The sequence below is a fragment of the Anolis carolinensis genome, chromosome 1 (assembly GCF_035594765.1).
Source record: "Anolis carolinensis isolate JA03-04 chromosome 1, rAnoCar3.1.pri, whole genome shotgun sequence".
NCBI classification, from domain to species: domain Eukaryota; kingdom Metazoa; phylum Chordata; class Lepidosauria; order Squamata; family Dactyloidae; genus Anolis; species Anolis carolinensis.
Window position 1 is genome coordinate 205,043,479 of NC_085841.1, and position 13,762 is coordinate 205,057,240.

The 13,762-nt window shown below is 40.0% G+C and overlaps 1 protein-coding gene across 2 annotated transcripts in view; it reads right to left on the bottom strand.

The window, feature by feature from the left end:
- Positions 1 to 13,762, bottom strand: part of pgap1 (post-GPI attachment to proteins inositol deacylase 1) — a 65,595-nt gene that overhangs the window by 9,342 nt on the left and 42,491 nt on the right. For both annotated transcript variants that reach the window (XM_008117256.3, XM_062969149.1), the window contains 9 exons: positions 9,695 to 9,770; positions 9,334 to 9,407; positions 9,178 to 9,229; positions 7,344 to 7,410; positions 5,868 to 5,976; positions 4,398 to 4,436; positions 2,923 to 3,016; positions 2,443 to 2,533; positions 92 to 289 (listed from right to left, as the gene is read on the bottom strand). In XM_008117256.3, the coding sequence (XP_008115463.2) occupies positions 92 to 289; positions 2,443 to 2,533; positions 2,923 to 3,016; positions 4,398 to 4,436; positions 5,868 to 5,976; positions 7,344 to 7,410; positions 9,178 to 9,229; positions 9,334 to 9,407; positions 9,695 to 9,770 (800 nt within the window). The remainder of the gene's footprint in view (positions 1 to 91; positions 290 to 2,442; positions 2,534 to 2,922; positions 3,017 to 4,397; positions 4,437 to 5,867; positions 5,977 to 7,343; positions 7,411 to 9,177; positions 9,230 to 9,333; positions 9,408 to 9,694; positions 9,771 to 13,762) is intronic.

Sequence of the window (13,762 nt, forward strand, 5' to 3'; positions counted from 1 at the left end):
GGTTAAGGATCACTTTCCAGTTTAGTTCAGTTGCTGAGTAATGTTTCATTATGTCATCCATTTTATAACAGGCCAATTTATTGGTTCTTACCTGGTCAAAACTAGATGCAATGAAGATAAGAGCTTTAGAGATGAATTGAAGAGTATGCCACTCCAATAGGCTATGGCAGTCCCAAACATAAAGAGACTCAGGGAAATGAGAGGGAACCACACATTTTGGTGGCTCAGAGTAACAGCATCCAGTTCTGGCAAGAACAACATGTCCCACATGCCTTTAAACCAGTTAACCCTGCATAAATAACACAAGAGTGAGATCATTTGTTTTTGTTACTTGTGCTACCCAAAAGTATCATTCTTACCGACAAAACAAATCTGTACTAATGAGGTCCCGATGTCCCAGCTAGGAGCCCCCAGTAGCGCAATGACTTAAACCCTTGTGCCGGCAGAACTGCTGAATTGAAGGTTGGGTAGCTGACCTGAAGGCTGCCGGTTCAATCCGGGGAGAGCACGGATGAGCTCCCTCTATCAGCTCTAGCACCATGCAGGGACATGAGAGAAGCCTCCCACAAGAATGGTAAAACATCAAAAAACATCCCGACGTCCCCTGGGCAACGTCCTTGCAGACGGCCAAGTCTCTCACACCAGAAGCGACTTGCAGCTTCTCAAACTGCTCCTGACACGAAAAAAATGTCCCAGTTTTAGATAGAGATAGGAAGACCAGGGAAAAAAATGGAAAAAATAGGGGGGGGATCGAAAACATGAGGGAGAAACAGGAAAAAATGGAAAAAATCTGACTTTCCCAAATTTTTCTGCTTTTTTCCAGGCTTTCCCATCTTTAGTCCTAAAGACAACGAAACTTGGACACTTGAACTGGTAAATTTAAAGTGAGAGCAAGACAAGATCATGCTGACCAGTAAGATTGGAGGAGTGGCAATGTAACAATGTAAACAATGTAAGCAGCAATGTAACAATGTAACAGAGGGCGCTCACGCTGCTCCCCGGATTCGAAGTTGCACTTTCAGTCCGCAAGTTCAGCAGCTCAGTGCTTTAACACATTGTGCCACCGGGGGCTCCAAGGGAAAAGTTTATTAAACTGCAAAAAGTTTGGTTTTGCAGGACATCCTGCATCCCTTTTTACTACAGTTTTTCAATAATAACAACAACTTTATCACAACAACAACAACAACAACAACAACAACAACTTTATTTTTATACCCCGCCTCTATCTCCCCAAAGGGGACTCAGGGCGGCTTACATGGGGCCAAGCCCGAATAAAAACAATAGCAATAAAAAACACAACAACAGACAAGAGACATGCACAATTATAAAAATTTAAACATTAGCCAATAAAAACAAATGTCAAGAACTAATAAAAACATGGATTAAAACGGAGAGCTTGTAAAAGTAGACTGGGTAATGTGCACCATAAAAATATTGTAAACACGAGGTGACTGATAAAGTGCTGCAAATTCTTGGAAGTGCAAATTGGGATGGGAATAGACCCTGTGTCTATATCAAGTTGACAAAGATAAAAAGTGCAAACCAGTATAAGAATGGTCACAGATACAGGATTATTATGGTGATGTGCAATCTTTATCCAAAGGCCCGAGTGAAGACCCAGGTTTTCAAGCTCTTTCTGAATGCTACCAGGGTGAGGGCTTGCCTGATTTCCCTGGGGAGCGAGTTCCAGAGCCGGGGGGCCACCACAGAGAAGGCCCTCTCTCTCGTCCCCACCAACCGCACTTGTGACGGCGGTGGAAGCGAGAGAAGGGCCTCCCCCGATGAAGAAAGAGATTGTGCAGGTTCATAGGGGGAAAGGCGATCACAAAGGTAAGAGGGTCCCAAACTGTTCAGGGCTTTGTAGGTGATCACCTGCACATTGAATTGGGTCCGGAAGGTGAACGGCAGCCAATGGAGCTCCTTCAATGACTATCTCAATTCAACCGAGTTTGTGGTAGCCACAAAAACAAAGGTTCTGGTGTATAACAACTACAGTAGAGTCTCGCTTATTCAACGTAAACTGGCCGGCAGAACGTTGGATAAGCGAATATGTTGGATAATAAGGATAGATTAAGGAAGAGCCTATTAAACATTAAATTAGGTTATGATTTTACAAATTAAGCACCAAAACATCATGTTATACAACAAATTTGACAGAAAAGTAGTTCAATACACAGTAATGCTATGTAGTAATTACTGTATTTACAAATTTTCAATGTATTGAAAACATTGACTAAAAAATGTGTTGGATAATCCAGAACGTTGGATAAGGGAGTGTTGGATAAGTGAGACTCTACTGTACTTTCGAAGTAAGTACCACACAATTAAACAGAAAATAACACTTTAAAACCAGGAACAGAAACATTTTCAACTTTTGTTAACTAGTGTAATTTGTTATACATTTAAAACATTATTCAGATAAAACATTTATTAGGAACTTACCCTAATAAGAATTTAGCAACATTGACTATTGGTTCCACTTTATAAGGTTTGGCTGCTTTAGTCAATGCAGGAATAAAATCTAAGCACTTGCCTAGAATGAGAGGAAAACAACGCTAAAATTGGATGACAGTTGCAAGCTAAAAATATTCAGAAATACAGGATAAATTTTAAATATTAAAGTACTACAATTTGACTCTTCCCTATAAACCCACCACAACATATATAGCCCAGATGGTGAGAACATAGGTACTAAAAAGTTAAGACATTAACTTTATTCAAGTGTATAATACCAATACATCACAAGGAATTTCCAATTCTATATACACACTTCAGTTTCAACTGCAAGGCATCCTTAAAAAAACCCCACCTAATATCAAATCCAAATAAAATGGATCATGGAATCCAGTTTTCTGGCTATGTATCCATGAAATAAACCTGTTTGTTACTATATGTATATATATATATATCTTGTAGCATTACCTGTTGAAATTAGGGACCTTAACTGTTTTCCATATGCAAGAAGAATATTAGAAATAATGTACACAGGAAGGGCACCACCATGGAACCTTATTACCTACAAAAACAAGGATGCCATATAAAAAAACACCCTGTAAAGATCTGTCAGTAAGAATAATTCACTTCATATCTTATGCTTTTTCTCAGTATTTCACAAGCTGAGGAAAACTCAGCCAACATTTTTTTTAAAAATCTCTCTTTCATTTGAAGGGTATAAAGTATTCCAATGCCTATATAAATGGAATATGAAAGGGATCTTACAGTTATAAAAACTGTTAGCCAGACCACAAAATACACTTCTTTCTTAGGCAGCAAATTAGCATGTTGGGACTGGAAATGTAGGAATGAAGAAGTAACAGTATTTCTGTAATTATGCCTATATAAGCCAAGAATATTTCATTAGCTTTAAAAGGGTTCAGAATGTGATCAGGTTTCATGATGTGATTAAAGGTAACAGCAGTTCCAGCAAATAGTATTCTATGGGCCAAAAGTGTTAAAAAACAAAAAACAGACAGTGGCTGAAAGTCCACTTCTGACTTTGGAAAACAGATTTTTAATAAGTCTTAAATATTGCAGCAATGCCTTGGACCCTTTTAAAAAAACAAATTGCTTCTCTTGGAGACAGTTGGCATTTTTGGAGACTTTCAGGGAAAAAGAGCAAGGTCAGACACAAAACTCAGCTCAGAGAATGGGAGTGAAAGGAGTGAAAGTCTAGGTGCACAGTTTAATGAAGAATCAGATAGAAAATTCATGTTTGGTCAACACAAAGCTTCTCAGGAGAAAGTATAAAGGTCAAGTCGCCTATTACCAAAAATGTTCTCATCAGCTCAAAAGCCCTCATCAAGTTCCCAGGGAAGACGCCATGATTTTCTCTCTATATTAGCTAGACCAGCATTCCGTCAGTCTGGGCAATGTTGGTGAACATTGGTGATTGAGAATAGAACTTCTGCCACGTCAAGCCTGTTAAAGGATTCCTAGTTTCATGTTTTTTTGTTCCTGCTTTCTGTGTTCAAGTTTCTAAAGACTGTTCCTGAATCTCATGCTTGAATTTATCCTGCTTTTGTATTCCTGGTTTTTGATGCCTCTTATGTACCGTGACTTTTGCGGATTATTTCTGATATTTGAACTTTGGATTTTTATACTGTTTCACTGAATTGTTTTTCTTATATAGTCTTCAATAAACTGCTTTGCTATTTTACCTGGACCGGAGTGCCTGTTAAGTTCAGAGGTGGTTTCCAGCCCTGGAGTACAACAGCTGGCCAGAATTATTTGTGTCACTATCCAAGTGCTACAGATACTCTTTTTGGATCATTCTCTATTGCTACAAACACCTACCACACAAACAATGTTTGGTCCAGTTATTTTACAAACTGTGCATTGCTTAACTTTATGCTGATTGTGCATCAAACAAAGCTATCAATTAAATGGAATAGTCTTACCTGTCCAAGAACTTGCAGAAAAGAAGTCTTGACAGTGACCTAGTTTAACACACACATGAAAATATATTTTTTAAAAACCAAAAAATTAAAAATCATAGTACTGAACTTGATAAAACTCTGCAGTTTTAGGGGTAGTCTGTTGCAAAGCATTTTCTAGTTGCTTTGGTCTAGTTTAGCCTGGTCTACTATTTTCAATTATTCCTAAACAAAGATACCTTGCCCATGGAGGGCCATGCTACCTTCAAATTAGGTTATTGCAGAACATTACATATTGGGATGCTTTACTTCTAAAGACAGAGCCTCCCTTAAAAAAACTTCTAAATCCAACAAAGAAACCTCAGGGCTCAATTTTTCATCTTTTAAAGGGCAATACTGACTGCTATTTCGTTTTCCAAGCACAACTCAAAGTGTGTGTTAACGTTTAAACCATGAACTGTTTAGGACTCAAGCAGGTCTACCTACTCCCACATCTGCCTGAGAATTATATTCCTTATTTGCAACCTTTTTGCACTCTCTTTCCTTCTGAAGACAGACAGATGGTTAGTATTAGTGATTAGTCCCTAGATGCTGTAGGGTCGGATGAGGACCAGTAAACTGAAACCAAGGCAGCAGCAATGTGGTCTTAGATCCCAGAATTAGGTAAACAGCATTTCCTGGATAGGGCTGTTCAGCAATGGAAACCCACTGAGTGACTTTGGGAAAATTACATTTTCTCAGTCTTAGAGAAAGGCAAAATTGCCTTTGAATAAATCTTATTCATAAAATGTGAGGGTTGCCATAAACTGAAAAGGACTCAAAGGGATATGACAGCAACAAATTATGTTTTTTTTTTCAACTTAAAATTTTGATATAGGGCAGGGTAGATTATGGAAGTAAAAAACCCAAATAAATCAATCCAAAATATACACTATATAACACGATTTTTGACCCTGGGTTATAGATATCATTTCCTAATTGGTTTTATCACAAAACATAGGAAAAGTTTATTCAACTGCAAAAACTTTGTTTTGCGGAACATCCTGCAGCACATTTTGCTATAGTTTTTCAATGAATATCTCATTGAGTCTCACCAATTCAACCTAGTTTGTGGCAGACACAAAAATAGAGTTTCTGGAGTATAATAACTATTTTCAAAGTACCACACAATTAAACAGAAAATACAACTTTTAAACCAAAAACAGATTTTTTTTTCAAATGTTGTTACATAGTGTTATCTATCCATAATTGGTAGTGTATCACTATAAAGCACTAAAATAAATTGAATGGGAACATCAGTGTTCAGAGGTTTCATCAAAACTGAAAAACAATTGAAGCAATAAAAGTACTGAATTTGTGAAAGAACTGTGTGGTCTAACATTTGTATTGTGTTCTTTAAATTCCAAAAATACATTACAAATAGCACAATACTGAAAAAAGTTTGGGTTTTTTTTTATCATAGGCCTCCGTAATGTTTTGAGAGGTTCTACTTACTTCATATTGACAATCCGGAGAAGAATAGATATTTAGTACTGGAACAGTTGTATCATTTTCAGGCTGTGCAACGTGTAGCTTTGCAGAAATCTCAGTCAAAGATGGAACCCTAGGATATTTATTCAAAACATATTCCTATTCAATACTAACGTGGAAACACCAAATCTAAAAACAAACCCAAGGCACTATGGTGTATTAGTATCAGCATGCAACATTGTCAATAAGGAGGATACATTGCACAATTCTCTATCTGTCTGAATTTACAATGAAGAGCTTGAAGTTAGATGTTTGAAACAGCCATATTCTGACAAGTGGATCAGTAATTCTGCACCATCACTAATCACAGTCTGCATTTCAAACAGTTTGAAGCCAGCTCTGAATTTAGTTTGCAAATTCTGATTATGATCGGAATCCTGGTTAATACTAGTATAAATGTTCCAATAGCTATACCAAAGCCAAAAAAGAAAAGAGGGAAGAATTTTGAGATAAAAAATGTTTGAACGAACTACTTCAAAAACCATCAGCATTTGCTCCAGTCCTCTTCATTTTCTTACATTTTTCTTAAATTATTCCAGAAAGTGGCCCAGATATGGGAGCAGGAAAGACCACAATAACTACATGAGTTGTTGGGAAATATTATTGTTTCTGTTGCTATATTTATTTTTACCTGATTTTCTCTCAGACCCATTAGCAGCAACTTTCTGGCACAGCTTTCCCAGAAAACCGATGTTTTGATTACCAGCATAACGTTACAACATATGGCCCCTCCTTTAGAATATTTTCATCAGCACTACCATAAATAACAGCAGTATGCTCTTTAAACATTTTTTCATAAAGCTGCTACGCAATGTTTACTTCCCGCAAATACATAGCAGGCTTCCCTATGGACTTCAGGGCCTGGCTGATATCTGTGATATCTTCAGTCCAAAGGTAAACCATATAGTCTCATCCCAAAACTGTCACCTGCTTATTGTCAGAGTGCACTGATACTTATATCTGTCATTTGCAGATTGTCAGACTGCATTACACTATGTCACACGATTTTTGTTCCTGGGTTATAAATGTCATGTCCTAATTAGTTCTATCATAAAAGCATGGTAAAAGTTTAGGACATCCTGCAGCACATCTTGCTTGAGTTTTTCAGTGAATATCTCATCGCGTTTCAACCAATTCAACATAGTTTGTGACAGCCACAAAACAAAGTTTCTGGAGTATAACAATTATTTTCAAAGTAAGGACTGCACAATTAAACAGGAAATAACACTTTCAAACCAGGAACAGATTTTATGTCAATTTTTTTACATTGTGTTATAATAAAAATATTTATAACCATAACATGAGCTACTTGACCCAACTCAGTAGCTTCCAATCGATCAGTGAGGTGTTTGCATCATTGAACAGACAATTTTTAAAATTTTGTTAGATAGTGTTATAGGATATACAATGCAAGGCGAAGAAAGAATGTGAAATACTTACTGAGACAAAGTTAAGGAATCTTCATGTGACCAAGGTATACGAAGCCGGTATATGCTGGGTTTTCTTTCTGGAAGAGACAGACAGAAATGCATTATGAAAACATCATACGTTTAGGCTGCTGAAAGTCAGATCTTGGTGAGAATTTTCCTGTATCAAACATCATGGTCTGAAAGAATGCTAATTTATTATTTTGAAGGTGACTAATACTTCCATCATATTGACATCATTCTAATACTTCCATCTCTGTATGATCTGCTTGTTGTATCTCTCTACTTCTCTCACATACACAAGCACATTACCGTATACATTTGAACTGAAAGAAATTTTCTGAAACATAAGCAAATTTAGATCTAATTTTTTGAATAGGGTTGTAATTATAATACTTTAATAACAATACTTTATTTTTCTATTCCGTCACCATCTCCCCGAATGGACTCAGGGCGGCTAACATGGGGCAATGCCCAAAACAAAAGCAAAATAAAACAATTTAAACGAATATCAAAACAAAAACAATGATAACATCAATCAAATAAAATAAACAATCTAACATTTTAAATACAATAAAACATATAAAACCAGAAAAAATGGGTAATGATACACTAAAGAGAAAAGGTGTCGGGCATATAAAAAACACAATATCCAAAGTTTTTAATAAAGTGCATGATCAAGTGTCAGAGAGTTAACTGGGGTAATATGGGATAAGCTAAGGTAGGAAGGAAGTAAAGTGTTAAGAAGCAATGAAGTTCCAAACCTAAATTATTGTAATAGAGCCTAACTTTGTGAAACACATCAGGTGCTCACTAATGTTAAAACTTCCAAATAATATTTTCAACTCATATCCACTGAAAAAAATAGAATTAACATTATGGTGCTCCTGTACACATTCTTCCATCTCAAATAATATTTACTTTAGAAAGGTTAATCTTTTTAATTGCATTGTTTAGGAGCAAAAGTACAATTTTTCCTTTCAAATATTTTCCTCAATGTTTTGATGCTCTGGAAATCATAAAATATAGAACACACACTCTACCCCAAGAGTATTAACCTTATTGTTTTAAACAGTTTGTCAATCTCTCAACCAGATGACTTGGAAACTATTGTGATCAAAGTACCTTTAACAAAAATAGCAAAGTTTAGCAACATGAATTTATTTTTAAAGAAATAAGACAAGGTCACTTCAATGCATGCTTTAGTTGCATCTTGTTATAATTATTCCAACATGCTATAGTTGGGGGTAGGAGCTTCCACCTATATAGTGAAGTAGAACTTATATATATCAAACCACAGGGTATTTCCAACAATAACCTTTCCAATCTGGATTTACAAGATGCCAGCTAATATCTAGAAGAGTTACTACAACACAGAAGACGGTATAAAAGAGCTGTGCTGTACTTCAGAGTGCTTTCTATTGATCTAAGCAAATTCAGCGATTACATTGTTTTTAAAAAAAATGTTTATGAAACCTAATATAACTTAGGATAAAATAAACATTAGGAGATATTATTTCAAATGCTGGAGAGAAGGAGCATAAACTTTATACGGATGTGTCCTACTCAGATTTGAACCAGCAAGTAACATATATATTTAGCAACAAGACAGGAATATATTATCAACTTTCCACATCAGAAAACATGAAAAAATATGTTATTTACCGCAGTGGCAATTTAATGTCTGACAAGGTGGATTTGGTAGGAGACAGTCTTACAAACAAACTTAAAAAGAAATGCTTAAGCAATGATAATATAGAAAACAGAATATGTAAGTAATGAGGAACACGCATATGAAGGATTATTCTGCATTTGTTTTGAAGTGATTTAAGGAAATAAAATCTTACCTTTGACTGACTGGCAGCGGCTCTCTATAAGGATCTTAAAAGCCTGATGTGTCTAAAAAAGCAATACATCACATCAGGTTTCTGGTATTCCCACAAAGAATTAATGCACATCAGATTTTACCAAAACATAAAAAGTATGAACTTCAATATTGATACCTGACCAAAATGTTGGAGCTGAACATTGTGAAGAAAGCCAGTTGAATTTAATGTGATTTTGCTTGAAGAAAGCCCTGCAGAAATTATTGCCTTGTGTTAGAAGTAGCAAAGGAAACACCTCATTTGATATATCAAAATATTGTTAATAAACTGGTGCTTTACATGTCCATCCACAGCTAAACTTACCACACAAGCCTATACATGTTAGAAGTAACATATATACTCAATTGTGTCCAGTGAAACTTTCTCCCAGGCAAGTGTACATAGAATTCCTACTTTGTAGCCAATAGTTAATAAAAAAAATCCACTTAATACATACATACAGGTATGCTGTGTTTACCAATTACAAATATAAACATACCTAGAGTAAAAAGCTGAGTAACAGGAAGATGAAATGTTCTTGAAGCTTCATTAAAGAACTCACAGTCCAAGGTAAACTGCAACATCATAATATAAAGTAAGACAAAGCAATATAAAAGTTTCTTGGTACTCTGAATTCTTAGGAGCCCGCCCATATCGTTCCGTCTTCAGAAATTGGCTGAACACCAGGAGACAACATTAGCCACCCTGAGTCCCCTCAGGTGAGAAAGGCGGGGTATAAATGTTGTAAATAAATAAATAATAAATAACATTAAGAAACACCGATTCAAGACCCGAAACCACCATTAACCCCCTTCCAATCAGCTACAGAAGCTGTTTCTAATCACATTACTTCTATAAACGTTAGAAAATATTATTAGTATCATATGCACTTCTGTATCATATGTATATATTCTGCAAACTATAATTTTAACAATTACACTATGTAACATGATTTTTGTTCTTGGGTAATAAATATCATTTCCTAATTGGTTCTATCTTAAAAACATGGAAAAGGTTTGTTAAACTACAAAAACTTTGATTTGGCTGACCATTCTGCAGAACATTTTCTTACAGTTTTTCAATGAATATCTCCTCGAGTCTCAACCAATTCAACCTAGTTTGTGGCAGCCACAAAACGAAGTTTCTGGAGGATAACAACTACAGTAGAGTCTCACTTATCCAACACTCACTTATCCAACGTTCTGGATTATCCAACGCATTTTTGTAGTCAATGTTTTCAATATATCGTGATATTTTGGTGCTAAATTCATAAATACAGTAATTACTACATAACATTACTGTGCATTAAACTACTTTTTCTGCCAAATTTGTTGTCTAACATGATGTTTTGGTGCTTAATTTGTAAAATCATAACCTAATTTGATGTTTAATAGGCTTTTCCTTAATGCCTCCTTATTATCCAACATATTCGCTTATCCAACATTCTGCCGGCCCGTTTATGTTGGATAAGTGAGACTCTACTGTACTTTCAAAGTATGTATCACACAATTAACAGGAAATAACACATTCAAACCAGGAACAGATTTTTTTTTTAAAAAAATTGTTACATAATGTTATTTGATGGCATTGTACAACTCATATTTGGGGCAATGTCCTCCTCAAATAAATTAGTTAGAACTAAAAGCCTTTGAAAGTTCTCTGTGGAAGCTCAAATATGTATTTGCATTCATTTAGATCAGGGATTTGGCAACTGAGGAGGGTAGGGGCTGCATTGGTCCTCCAAGAAACCTTGTAGGGCAACCCACGCAGCACCCACATCTAAAGAAACATCAAAATGCCCCCAAACACTCTCTGCAGGCCACTTTCCGGGTATTTTGGACCCTTATGGGCCATAACATTGTTCAGGAGGCAGCAACAAAGTACGTCCCAAAGAAAAAGAAAACCAAGAAGGCAAGATGGTTGTCTGCTGAGACACTGGAAGTAGCCCAAGAAAGAAGGAAGGTGAAAGGAAACAGCGATAGGGGGAGATGGACAGGTTGCTTACCTGTAACCGTGTTTCTTCGAGTGTACTCTGTGAATTCACACTAATGGAGAGACTGCACCTGCGCAGGCTCCAACAGATACTCTTCCAAGCTAAAGTTTGAAATTTGGCGGTAACCCCGCCCCTCTCCCCAGAGGGTATAAGAGGCACCCTCCGCGCTCACTCCCCAGTTCCTACGCCGCAAAGACGACGAGAAAGGGAGAGGTTTGCACGTGGGGAAGGAAGGGCGGGATTGTTCACAGAGTACACTCGAAGAAACACGGTTACAGGTAAGTGTCAGGACCCATGTTTCCCGGGCCTTCGCATTGGCGCCGGGAATCAGGCCCCTGACATTCCCGCACATTCCTGGACTGATAAGCAGGCCGGGGCCGGCCTTGAGACATCAACGGACAAAGGGGGTTTTTGGCGGGCACTATGCGCGGGTTTCTCACTGAGCGGGAATTGCATGTTTGAATGTGGGAGGAGGGTATATAAAGGGACCCGAGGGCATCACCCAGCACTCTTGGCTTCTTATGCGTCAGTCATCCTTCAGTAAACGTTCACCTTGTTTACGCACCGGTCTCGCGTCTTCATTCTCGAGCGGCTGGAGTGAGCTGACAGTCAAGCCAAGAGTACTGGCGCCATCCTGTGTTACAGTGAGGCATGGAAATGGACGAAGAGGAAGAAACTTTGATCGGAGCAGAGGGGGGCATGTCCCTCTCTGAACAGTTCGAGGGGTTTGCCGCCGTGGTGGCCTCTACCGCATATGCGCACCCTAACGGGGTCACCCGCAGACGAGAGAGGGCGCGGAGGGACGACGCGGAGCCCAGAAGCGATTTGAGCTTCGTATCCCCACAAAGACTAGAGTTCCTGGAGGAGAGAATGGGCGCCCTCGAAACCACGCTTGATGTCATGTCAAAAGCGATGGAGCGCCTCGCCCCTCTCCTCGCGGCAAGCTGGGAGGGAACGACCCGGGCCGAGTCCAGGCAGACGACGGGCGAGGAATGGGCCCAGGGGACCCAGAGAGACATGGGGGCCCGCGCCAAAACCCAAACGGGACTCGCGAGGACGGAGGGGGCGACGACGGCGGTAGCGAGGACAAAGGAAGACCCCAGAGAGAGCTGTCGGATTTCCCCCCCCGGCGCCCCCGGCACCCCGGCATCATCACCGAGCCCCAGGGGACATGCAACGCGCCGGGCTGTGGGGACCGCCTGCCCCATTCCCACAGCAGAGAAGGGAGGAGTTGAGAATCGAGTACGAGGGGGAACCCTCTGAGCTGGACTTTTTCATGACCACCGTCAGAGGCTTCATGGAGGACAACGGACAGACTTTTACATCTGAAGCCAGTCGGGTTAGGGCCATAGGAGCCGCCTTGAGGAAAGCAGCTGCGGGTTGGTATGTGCAACTACATGCCAGGCGCGACCCCTGCCTGAACTCTGTACGGCAGTTCCTGGCAGCTCTGGAAGGCCGTTTCCGCGATCCGCTGGAGCAACTCCGGGCGAAGGAGGGGCTGAGAACCATCCTCCAGGGGCAGAGGTCAGTCTCCCAGTACGTGGAAGAATTCCAGAGCCTGGCAGAAAAGGTTAGAGACTGGAGCGACGTGACGAAATTGGAGTGCTTTAAGGAGGGGCTGAGACCTGAGCTCCTCTCCTGGGCGGCACATAGAGATGACCCAGGGACGCTACAAGGCTGGATTCAGCTGGCAGGGCGCGTCGAGACAACGCTAGCTCAAGTGAGGAGACAACGAGGAGGCGGAAGACCACAACGACAGCAATCCCAGCCGAGCGGAGGGACCAGGAGGCTGGAGAGACCTCCCTCCGGGAAACAAACCGAGGGAAGAGGAAATAACAACAAGGCACGGAGCGGATGTTTCGTGTGCGGGCGTGTAGGGCACCGGGCTGCTGAATGTTGGCAGCGAAAAGGGGAAGGGGGCAACCAGCCCAAACCCAAGACTGCGGCTGGAAAGCGGGCAGAGGAGGAAACTCCGGGAGGAAGCCGACCTGATGAGCTAGTAAGTCATGACAAAAGAATGCTAGTAATGCCAATTAGAATAGAGGGGAAGGACAAACGCGCCACATGTAAAGCCTTTATCGACTGCGGGTGCTCAAGGAACATCGTTACACCCGAACTAGCAGGGGAATTGGGATGCGAGACGGTGGCACTTGAGACACCGCTTGCGTTCTCGCAGCTCGATGGATCCCTGGCCTCAGGAGGGGTGGCAAAACACTCCATAGAGAAGGTCAAATGCCAGATAGGAACCTGGGGAGGAGAGGTGTCGTTTGTCATATCTCCAATGGCGACCTATAACGTAATATTGGGCATGCCATGGTTGGAACAGGCCAATCCACTTATTGATTGGGAGGCTAGGAGCCTACTCTTCAAAAAGATAGAGAAGGAGATAGACAACAAGGGGGAGGAAGAACTTGGCAGGTTGGAAGAACTGGCTAGGCAATTACCCGAGGAATATCGTGACTTTGTTGATGTTTTTGACGAAAAGGGAGCCAATAAATTCCCGCCCAAAAGGAGAGTAGAAGTAGGGATCGAACTAGTGCCAGGGGCAGAACTCCCCAAAGCCAAAATCTACCC